The sequence below is a fragment of the Fukomys damarensis genome, unplaced genomic scaffold (assembly GCF_012274545.1).
Source record: "Fukomys damarensis isolate Sample0158 unplaced genomic scaffold, DMR_v1.0_HiC HiC_scaffold_17, whole genome shotgun sequence".
Classification (NCBI taxonomy): domain Eukaryota; kingdom Metazoa; phylum Chordata; class Mammalia; order Rodentia; family Bathyergidae; genus Fukomys; species Fukomys damarensis.
Window position 1 is genome coordinate 67,666,760 of NW_022900929.1, and position 12,188 is coordinate 67,678,947.

A 12,188-nucleotide genomic window follows, 5' to 3' on the forward strand; every position below is an offset into this window, starting at 1 on the left:
AAATGAAAGATACATCTATCCATCCGTCCAAGCAAGGACAAATCTGGGGAACTAGATCAAAGGGCTGCAGCAATATCTGGAATTTGGCTGCGATAGGGTACTGGACTTTGGGAAGGCATCATTGTGGGGAAGTGGGTAAAGTGTGCACAAGATTTCTGTATTATGTCGTACAAAACGTGAGAATCTATCTTGTTAAAATGAACAATATTTGTGTCTAGAGTACAAGCATATATAGAAATACTAGCAGTAAAATTTAAATGCCAAAGGTATCCTTATTCGCTAAGAATTATCTAATTTTCCCAATATTTTGTATCTTAAAATAGGCATGATTATTCAAAAATCACTTTTAACATAATATAATGTCAAAGAACTTACATTATTCAAGGGCTAATATAATTCATGTTATGTAAACAAGGATTTAAAAATTTTGAGTCATTAACATATTGTGGAAATTTCTTCCACATCCACCTTCAAGACAAAACACAGGGAAGGAAAAATTGTGATTTATGAAGAGATTATTAAAAGAAGTGTCTTTAAAATATTAAGTCAGTATTTAAAAATGTATACTCTGCTAAACACCTTATAGGTGTTGCTTCATTTACTCATCAAAGCATTAAGGTGTGGGAACTATTGTTATATTTTTACAGGCAAGCAGACACAAAACGATTGATAGGTGCCCATAGTTAAGTATTTTCCATATGTTAGCTTATTAGTTAGATTCTGCACTGTCCACCTTTATAAATAAGGGAGCTGAAGTACTTTCTTGCAGAAGTAGCCAGGCAGTATAGCTCCAGACCTCTTTATAGTGTCTCCAGCTGGTGAAAAGGCACAGAGATTTAAAACTTGCTAGTAAGGTCACACAGCTATTAGGGGCAAAATCATAATATGAAATCGTGGTATTTCTACTACACTGATATTTTTTAAATTGTGGGTGTTTTAGGTCAGATATATCAGAATTATTTAAGCCACTTGTTTACAAATTAGTTCCTCTTCCTTTCCCAACTCCCCTGAATCAAACCATCGGGTGCCAAGACAATGGAACAGACACTTGTACCAGGCGTTGAATCTCACTGTTTCCTGATATGCAAAGATTTTTTATGAGCTTCAGATGAAACCGCTGGTATAAGTTATTCTGTATTTCATTAATCTTAAACTTTATAGAGGTTTTTTTCCTTTCATAATTTGTTACCTCTGAAGAAAGACTGCAGGTTGTCACTGGTGGTATCTTGCAAACACAGCAAGAGGAGAGAACATTACTCCTCGTAATGATGCCTAAAACAATGTTCTGCTGGGTTTGCTGAAGTCTGGAGATTCACTGACTCATCACATACACACGCGAGAGGCTGTCCATGTGTACCAAGACACACAGTGCTGAGAGAGGGCTGTGAGATCCCCTGACACTACAGCCGCGTACACTGGAGCGAGTCACTGACCGGTAGGGTAGAAAAGATGGAAAGGGGTATCTGAAAACAGTAAATTATTACATAAATGCCCTGGTGTGTGAATGTGGAAGCCAACATGCACTTGAAGTAAGCTTATTAGAGAACATGGGAATAGTTCAAAAATGCTCGTTTCCAAGCAGGACTTGCACAATGTAACTGACATCATTTTCAGCTTTCTTCCTCTTTCTCTAGCAGTAGCAAACATACCAATGAAAATGAATGCTCATTAACGCTTTATGTATTCTGTGAAATTATTTAAGTGCTTTACACAGATTATCTCATTTGAGCTTCCCAACAATCCCATGAAATACCATACTACGACTGTTGGTGTTATCTCTACTTTACAGGCGAGAGGACGGAGTTGTAGAAGCATCAAATGAGGTCATTGAAGTCATGTAATGGAGAACCCATGAAATGAGTTGGTTATAGAACGAGAAAGTGGTGGACTCAGTGCGAACAGAGGTGGATGGAGAAGCGTGTATCCTGTTTACAACAGCTTAAAGTAAAATTTATTCTAGGCTAATCTGCATATTGTGAATTCACACAACACAGGACGGAGAAGGCAGACAGGGAAGTCACTGAAATAGAAGCAAGGGAAACCAAGAGAAGTACAGATTAAAATACTTGCAAATATGTTTATTGCCATTTTTTTTTCCGATTTACGTGATTTAAGTACTTCATTTGCTTGAGTATGAGTTCCTACAAAATGAATTCGGTTGAGAGCTTTGCCTTTCTTCTTCCTCCTACGGATGGGAACTAGAATTCCGTTGGTTGCACCGTAAGATGCATTATCCAAATCCACACAGTGCTCTCCTCTCTGTGAGTGCACTTTTTCTGCCCCGAGGCCCTGCCCCTTCCTGGAGCCTTGGCACATAGCTGGCAGCTCTATGTTCCTTTCCTCCTGCCTCCACTTTCTGTACCGAGTATGCGATATGGACCTAACCTTGGGAAAACTGAGGCATGGCTGTAGTCTGTGAACCCCCTCTTGCTCCTTGCTCCCTAGCAGTAAGTCCAATATTTTTCAGCCTACTTGTCTTGGCACTGGAAGACTCTGCGCTGACAGAAGTCACCTTATGAAATAAGGAACTGGTTCATTTATTTTAAAAGGATATTTGTCATTTGAAAGAAGCCTTAAATGGTGAAAGCCACGTTAAAATTGATGGACTGAGCAGGTGAGCAAGTAACTGCGGGCCCTCACGGAAGGTGTTGATTCAGAATAGTAACAGACAGGCCGGGATTTAGCTCAGTGGTTCTGCCGCCTGCCTTGCATGCGCAAGGACCTGAGTTTGATCCGCCGTATCAACAAAACAAAACAAAAAACATAATAATAACAGAGTACAGTGAGATATCAGGGCGCCGCAATGGCCTTTAAATACATGGACAATCCAATCCCAGTCTTGTATTATCAAAACCTGAATCAAAAAGGAGAGAGGCACATTTATGTCTTTGAAGGTTTTAGCAGACCAAAAAAGCTCTATCTTTTCATTTACTTAATTAATTATTGTGTGGTTGCCACATATTAGCATAGGCCCATTCCTCTATTTCAGGTTCATTGGCCTGTTGAATTGTGTTAACTTTGAAGATTAAAGCATAATTCAAAGTAGAAATAAAGTAAAATTAAATTGACTGCCATCTCTTTTTATTAGTTTTCAATTTTGAAAATTAATTTTCATTGTTTTGTTTCATTTGTTCCATTTAAATCTTGCTACATAAATTATTACTCCCAAGCAAATGTCTTCTCATTGTTATAATTTTGTTTCATAATTCATATTATCATAAAACTCAAAATATTTGCAGGTCTAAGTATTTTATATTTCAAGTTTGGTGGATGACTGGATCCCAGGAAACAGAATGAAACAAATTCTAGAAAGGACCTAAGGCTTAGAATTTAGTTGCAGCTTCTGAGTCTTTCAGGTAAAATTAAGCTTAATATCCTAATAAGCATGCATTGTAGCTGAAGAAAGAGATTCCAAAAAGTATTTTATCATCTCTAATTCTGGCCTCTAACACAAACATAAAGAATTCATGTAATATTCCTTATATTACCTGTGTAATAATTTTGCTTGCAAAGATATTAGCATTTGATCTTTTATTAAGAAATACAATCATTTTCTGTTAAATTAAGAAGTGCCATAAAGCAGTGTTGTAAATGATTAAATTGATCTTCAGTTGGATGGCTTCTCAGTTTTCTCAGTAAACATCTTCTGTCCATGAGATTTCATAGATTTTACAAGAGAGAGATAAAAGCTCTCCATATTTTCTAGGATCACTTAATAAATTCTGTTCTAAACATAGCTCTAAATCATGGACTAATTCATTAACAATTCATTGCATAATCTCCATAGAACCCAGAGATATAACTTACCTCCATGTTATAGAGACTCTTGGAATGTAAAAGGTACATCCTTGCATGGAGGGGGTTACATCATTGCGTTAGGAGAAGCAAATATGACTTCTGTAGCATCACATCCTTAATGTGACTGCTAAGCTTACATGTCTCATGAAGACTAAGCAGTGATTCAATACTTAAGGAGCAGGTGCATGAGAATTGGTTTTTAAATAGTGATTCTGTTGATCCTAATTGTATCTGCATTTCTAGACGTTCATGGATTTATTTAGAAGTATAACAACAAAAATAAAGAAAAATTAAGCTAAATAGGCACTAGGGAAACAATGATAAATAAGTTCATTTTTAGCATTCCATCTATTCTTTAATTTTACACAAATCTCTGCCGAAAGTATTGTACGTTTCGCTCAGAAGACTTAAACTGAGCTTACCAGATCCACATGAAATATGTGATCAAAGCCATTTTCCTGAATACCATTATCACTATCAAAGAATTACTTTACATATCATACAGAAGCCCACAGTTACTAAATTAAGTAATAATTCTTAAATCATACTCATTCAGGAAGATTTTAGTGTCTACTTGTTTAACACAATACTATAAATGATCTCACAAAGGATATAAAAATTTACACATTTCTTTGTGGGCTAATTGTGCTCACTGTAGTGTTGAGTTCCTAAAAGCTTCTTACAAATGTGAGGGATGGTGGCATTTTCATTTAAAATTGAAAATATAATTGCCATGCTAAATATCTTTGTTTCCCACTTAGTTACTTATTGACAGCAGAAATTTTCCCAAAACACTAATAGAGTGTTTAACATAATTTTTTTATTGAAAAAAAAAATCCAAGGGAAAAGAAAATACAGCTATCTCAAACTATTAAGCAAAAGGAAAATATAAAAAGAAAAATTAAGTTAAACCTAAATTTTGAGATCTCAAATGTAACTAGTATTCCATATAAATGCAACACAATGTATGTTTGATTAAACTTATACATTTAAATATACTCATGAGAATTAAGAAATAAAAATGATATCCTGGAAATCCAGGACAATTAAAAACCATGCAAAAACAAAGTGACACTAACAAGCTAATCCCTATTTCATAGAATTTCCCAACATTTTATTATAAAATAAGAATACATTTCAGCTCAACTCATGGAAAATTAGTACAATTGAAATTAAATTCAATCAGGTATAAATATTCCCTTGAGAAACTATTTCAAATTCTATCCAGAGTTTAACCTCTGCCCTAGTCCAAATTTTGAATTCCACTTCCTTAATTTTAATATAGTCAACATGGGTTCAGGGTAGTGAAATCACTACTCAGAATTTATGAAGCTTTAAATTAATATATGTCAATAAAGTCATCCATATACAAGTATATGGAATATTTCTCCCTGGAACTCACTTTTGTTTCTAAGCAGACATGGACATATGATGGGCTGACCTTGAATTGACATATTTAACATTAAAATTTCAAGTCTTTAAGTCTTTCTCTTTTATATAATAATAACATATGTGTTTACTTATACATTGTATGGATATTCAGCAAAGTTTATTTTTTATATTAGACTTGAAAAATATTCTGATCATTTTGTGGTTGCTTCTCTCTTGAGTCAAAGTAGAAAATGCCAGACATTGCTTTTTAAAAGTAAGCGTTAGGAAAACTAATTAAACCGGTTAGCCACAAAGGGAACATTGTAGGAAAGGGAATAGCTCGGGATTGAACCCTATGATTTTATTGTTTTCACAGAAAATGCAATAACTCCTCATTGACATCAACTATCCAGTTGCAAGAAGAGTAAACCTTCTGCTTTGTTGAGACACATATGAAGTGATTAGCAGGATGCAGTCATCAGGAAGAAACGGTATTTGGGGGATGTTGAAAAAGTTTCTCCAGTTTAGATATCTGTTGAGTGGCCCTGATCTTTGAAAGGCACATTAAAAAAAAGTTTTGTGATAAAGAACATGCATTCAAAGGAATCCTTTGTAATCAATCTATTAAAATTGGATTAGTCTTTCACCATCTTTCTAATTATTGGTCAAAACAAACAAAGATAGATCATGAACAATACCACAGTCAGCTTCATCCAGTCTTACGTAGAGAACTAAATGAATTCATTGCTCTTGAAACTACACATTTTATTGTCAGATTAATTTTATTATAAAGTCTTTAAAATAAAATTGCATGTTTGGTGAAAAGTTAGTACAGTTGTAATTTGTATTTCATCATATTTTAAAATATAAAAGTAAAGAATGGCATTATTTTCACTATTTATTACATGATATAACTGATTAGGTGGGTTCTAAGTCTGATTATGATGAATTATAATCATTGCCATGCCAAAGTCAATTCTGTGATATATGTGAAATAAAAAAACATTAGTTCCAATGTCAGTTATACGACATTGTTGTGTACCATGCATCTTTCAAGTCTCTTCAAGGAAATTTAATGGTAGGCCAAACTTCTGACCTGTTAAGTACAGTGACACACCTAGAACCAAGGAACAGTTTAAACCAGGGAAACGCTGCATAATAAATTTTGTGATGGAACTAAACAGCAGGTACCAAGGTAAAGGAAAGAAAAAGTGAGTGAAGGTAGGTATGCACGAACAACCTAAGAGAAGACTTGCATTTTTTTGAAAACAGAATAAGTAGATTATTTTAAAATACTGCATAGTCAATGAATAGTTGATATAAATCTTTAAAATATGATTGGATAATCTTTTTATCAGTTTCGGGTTGGATGAAAAGTACTACTGGGCATTACTTGGCACTTCTGGCAAATTTAGTGGATTTTATCATATTTAAGATGACATTAGTTCTAAAGATGTATTTTATATATCACTACACAGAAACATTGCCAATTGCAATTAAAAGAGGCCCAATTGCAGACATGATAAAGTGTAGAGAAACAAACATCTCCGAACTGATGAAACAGTTCCTAATTAATCGGGATCAATTACTGGCAGTAGGAGATTACACGGTATGTTCTTTCTCCCAGTAAATTGAAAACTCCGTTGTTTTCTCTGTATAATATAAGATAACAACAAAAACATAGGCACCGATTATACCTTAAATAAGTTATCTAAATGGGAAAGGGGTAATACGTTGTGGAATCCAACTCATAATAAATACAAAAATATTAACAAAAGGAAGGCAATTGCTAAATGGGTGTTTTAAAGTTTTCATTATTCTTACTTAAAGAGGCTACTCAGAATAATTTACATTTCATTTATCTCAATCATTTAAAATTTTCTGCATTTGTGCCATTTATTTTCAATTAACACAACTGAATATTTGATCTGAAGTGACCAATACTGATTCTTTGTTAGTTTACATAAATAAACCAGAATGCACTTGAGATACATTTTAATTTATTATCATCTCAATAAATCTGACTGTTTTGCACTTCTGATTACCCCTTTGTTCTTCACAATTTTCCGCAAGTTCTTAAACACTTCATTAAAATTAATTTTGACATACCAGCCAGTTCTCATGAATTTCAGAAGCGTGTATATTTTATGATGTGAGAATTTAAAAAGGTTTCAGTATTTTATAAATATTTCATACTATGATAGAAATTTTCAGGTGTAGCACTTTCTTTGTTCAGGATTAGCAAAAAGTAGAGGAAATTTGGTTGTATTCCTTTAAAGGACACCTATATTCAAATATACCGAATTTAAATTTTTGTTTGTTTTTAACTTTTTTTGCAAAAGTCTCTCTCAAACCAATTTAAAGATCGTTAAAGGAAGGCAACGCGTTAAGCCTCTCTTTAGATCTAAAACATTTTCACTCACACTACTGACAATGATAATGCAGTAAAACAGGATGATTTGCCAATAAGTGAGAGTGAAGAGAAGGGATTAGTTGCTTTAAAATGCAAGCTGTGGAGAAGGTACATTTTACAAATACTAAGCTAAGTGCCCCCAGATAGGCTTTACTTGAATCTCTTTGGTTTGATAAAAGTATATGAATGACCAGAATTCTGAAAAACTTTCAATATGCCCAATTCATTCAAGTAAACTATGAAACTCGTTTGTTGGTTCTGTTTGATTTAAGGGTTTGTTTGGAGTGCATTTATAGCACTGCGTAAATATTCTGATGTGCTCCCTGTGAACTATGAAAATATACATTATATGACAAATTCTTATTTTACTACAAAGATATGTTTTAACGTGTGTTACACAAATATGGGAGAGTGCATCAGGGCGTTTATTAAAATCTCTTTCTGCATACTTAAAGGTCTGTGAAGCACTGATGATTTATTATGGTCACATAACCAATAAATTGTAGAAATAATCTCACTTTGGTGGTAAGTGAAGATTGCTCAACAAAAACACATACCACTTGTCATACCTTACCTGGAAAGAGGCTTTATTGAACATAGCTGTAAAATTAGAGTTTAAATTGAATTGCTGAATTTGCACAAACATTTCTACAGATTTTTCTTAAAAAAATCAAGCTTTGTCATTTTTCCACTACATTTTGTTGTGCTTTCTATATTAATATTTGCAAATGTTATAATTTAATACTTATATATCCCAATTACTTGCATAATCAGTTTTTTTAAAATCCTGGGGTGCTGAAATAACATATAATAGTAATACTCTTTTTTAGACAAAAGTCTTTTTAAATGATGTTAAAAGCTGAGATAATTTAAGGAAAAAGATCTTCAAACTTTCATAACCAACGGGTTTAAGTGAAATTTACAATGCATTGGAAAACTGGCTGGTTAAAGGTATGATTTGTCCTCAGGTAGCTCAAAATCATTTTTACAGGTTTTTGTTTTTTTGTAAAAGTGTTTTTTAATCTCTTAAAATAATAAAATAATATTTCACAATTTGCACAGAGTCTGACTAAAGGGCAGAGGCATATTACCTTCAGTGTTTAGAATAAAGCCAGATTTTCCAGGCCCAGTTCCTCTGTAGAGTTTGTGCGCACTGCAGTTACAAACATTTTTGCGTTCCCTCTAAAGCTAGGGCCAATTTCATTTCAAATGGAGGTTACAGTACAAATCACTTTTGTGTTTTACCACCTTCTGCGCTAAGTATTATCTTAAGAACCTTTTGCTCTGGTTGACCCATTTAATAACCTGGAAGAAAAAAGTGTTGCTTCCATGTCTGGTCTCGGTGGAAGTTACTCTTAAATGGACAATAAGCCGAAAGGCCATGGCTGTCTAGGAGGTTAAACAACAAATATCTTGTCTGCATGGGCTTACGCGCAGCTCCGGTCCTTTCTTCTTCAGAAGCGGCTTTGTTGTCTTGCCTGGCATTTGCACGTGTAGGCTCTGTAGTTTGTTTAAAAAATAGTTTTACACAAACCACTTATAGCAGTGCAAGCTTCTTAGTTGGAAAATTATTCAGGCTTGTTTCATTGAAGGCACTTGGTTTCCATGGCAATTTATAAAAGATGGTGGTTTGGTTTCTTCATTGGAACAGATGACATAGTTTGGGTGTTCAAGTGGCCGCAAGCAAACTCCGATAAGCCTGTGTAATATGTAAGCCCGGGTTACCACCCTGGATAGCAGTGCATGCAGAGAGACAGCATACAGTTATCTAGCTTAGCCATGGGAAGAAGAAAAATAATAAGTATGGGGTGGGGATAAGGTGGGGAGGAAAATGAATGCTTTAAATAATTCAGAGTTCTGGTATTTTCATAGAAGGGTAACAGCCAAAGGTAAAAGGGCCTACATTTATTTAATTCTGCACGTAAAACCTTCCTGAAAGGAAAATAAATGCCAGCTCTTCACGTACCCTGTTTACAGTGAGGTTTTTGTTGGCAGGCCATTAGGTTTCCATGGTAACAAGCAAACTATTCATTTGAAACAAAACCAGCCATGACTTTGTGCTTTGACGAGGATTTCTATAGCTCTTTTTTTTTTTTTCCAGAGTTCAACCAGATGATACTGTAATCATTTTAGCCACAAAAGCACCTGAAGGTCTCTTCTCTACTCATGTCAAGATTATCTTCTATATGGAGTTTGGAATAAGTTATATTTCCATCATGTCTTTTTTATCCTCAGTGCTTAAAAAAATTTGTTTTTATTATTCTATGTTTGAGTCAGTAGTCAGTGGAGGAATCTTTGGTAGTTTGTTTTTGAACGTCCATTTACAAAGACTCTTTCTTCATGCCAGTGCCAGGTGAAACTTTTATAGCCTCTGCCAGGGTAAGGTCACCTTCGAGGACTCAGGATAGAGATAAGGACAATAACTGGAAAAAGCCATATATGAACTAAAATCCCAACAGCACCATCGACGGAATCTAGAGAAAAGGCAAACAAAACCAAAAACACAAAGGAGAATGAGAATTCCGTGTAGGTTCAATATGGAGGCAGTGAATGTTTAAAAAGCATAATTTAATATATGGAAAACATGTTTGAATAGTTTTTATGTGGCCAGGCAAAAGGAAAATAATAGGTATTTGAAAAAATAAAAATACTTGCATATTTTAAATTGAAATAATATGTTATAAATACTCATTGAGAACACGTTCACGCGGATTTGTTGTTGAGTTCAACCCAGAATTTGCTGACCCTGTGGAAGCACAGACGGGAGGCAAACTCAGAAATGCTAAAGATGAGTTTACTTTTCAAGCTTCCAGAAATGTTTAAGCTTGAAGCCTGGGAGAAAACCAACCAACCAACCAACAAAAATGTGCTCGTGATGTAAACTAGAAAGAGATGATTAAGGTAGAGAAAGTCACTGTGGCTATCTGTGTCCAGGTCGTCAATTCATTACCTATAATTTTATGCTAGTTAAATGTTTCTTTAGATTCATGTTGGAAGCATTATGAAGTCCAATCTAACTAAAGAATCCTTCCCGCTAACTTTGAGATTTTTCTTGCACTTAGTACTTCCGTTAAAGCTTCTCGTCCAGGAAATGGCTCAAAGAACATATACCTTGCCTGGGTGGACTAACACGAGGATACCTGATAATTCATTAGGTTTCATAATGTTACAAAATGATTCCTAACTGGGGGAAAATTGGGCTTGGAAAATAGAGATGTAGTCCACACCTTTGGTGTGGTAGTCCTGCTACCATGTGCTAACTGGGAAGGCCCGGGAAACACAGTGAGGAAGGGGCTTTGGCGTTTAGGCTGGTCTGTATTTAGAACTTCACATGAATTTAATGGTTATCAAACATCAAATTCTGAAATGAACTTAATTACATGATAACTTAAAGGAGACAAATGTAAGAGAATACTTTCTCAACCTAATACTTTATTTTTGTTCCTCTGAGTTATAGAGCTAAAATAAAAATACAGCCAACATATATACATTTGTCCTAGTAAAACAGACATTTCTTGGGCTTTACTATTTTAAGGGAAGAAAACTGGTTATGAAATGTTCTGTATGGTAACAATGGGGCCCCGATGAGATTTCATCCTGATTTCACTACAGCTAGTCCTGCCATTTCTGCCTTCTCCCCTAGGGCGTGATACATTCTTTTGTTTTCTTCTCATGGAAAAAAGTTAATTTAACTTCTGGAATTTAATTTATAAATTGCAGTGATTAAAACATAAAAAAATATTAAGCTTCTCTAAAAGCGGTAACTACCTTTAGGTGACATGATTTTATTCCCAGTTATTCATGCTATGAAATTCAAAAGAAATCCCATTCTTCTCAGAGGAGAATGCCTGTGTTTTGGTATCTTAAACCAACCAGTGCATAGCTGACGCTTTTCTAACACAAAATCAGTAAGATCCAGGGAGGTTTTACTAAATGTGTATTTTAAATGCTAAGTGTAATGACAAGAAACTATGGACAAAATGGCTCATTGTTACACACAATCTTAGCTTTTGTCTTTCCACAGTGCTGAAGAATGGAGTCAATTTGGTTCATCTAAGCAATCACTGAATAGTTGTATGAGTGTGGCTTTCAACATCTAGACAGACATCATTTCTCCCTAAATATACTGTTAACAAAGACTCTGATTTGCTCTGGACTTATACAAAGTGAATTTTCATGCTTTTGTATATGCTAAATTATTGATGAGTTATTTGTAAAAAAAAGAAAAAAATCTCGAATGCTTCCTCTTTCCCATGATCACAAAATTAAAGATACCAGATAGGCATGAGAAAATCCTTCAGTTGGAGAAATTGTTAACAGGAATGATTTTAAATATAGCTTCCAGATATATAATAGGAGGACAAAGATTTTAAAAAGCTGTTCTACACATAATTCTAATGTTTTTGTGCTATTTATCATTTTATGAATACTTCTTTGATTAAAAAATGGACCTATGGTGAAAAAATAAATTTAAATGCATCATTAAATTCTAACATTAAAACCAGTATAAAGCCTGAAAACCCAATTGCTGAAGAACATTGTGGTGCAGATAGAAAAAAAAATAGGGCTACCCTATAACTATATATAACTATATATAACTATATAT

The 12,188-nt window shown here is 34.3% G+C and overlaps 1 protein-coding gene across 3 annotated transcripts in view; it reads right to left on the reverse strand.

The window, feature by feature from the left end:
* Mdga2 (MAM domain containing glycosylphosphatidylinositol anchor 2) overlaps nucleotides 1-12,188 on the reverse strand; it is a 736,020-nt gene that overhangs the window by 3,858 nt on the left and 719,974 nt on the right. For 2 of the 3 annotated variants that reach the window (XM_010632607.3, XM_010632608.3), the window contains one exon: nucleotides 4,862-10,056. In XM_010632607.3, coding sequence (XP_010630909.1) covers nucleotides 9,968-10,056 — 89 coding nt within the window. In that variant the 3' untranslated portion in view covers nucleotides 4,862-9,967. Of the gene's footprint in view, nucleotides 1-4,861; nucleotides 10,057-12,188 lie in introns of those variants that run through there. The other variant, XR_781932.3, reaches the window with a different exon arrangement.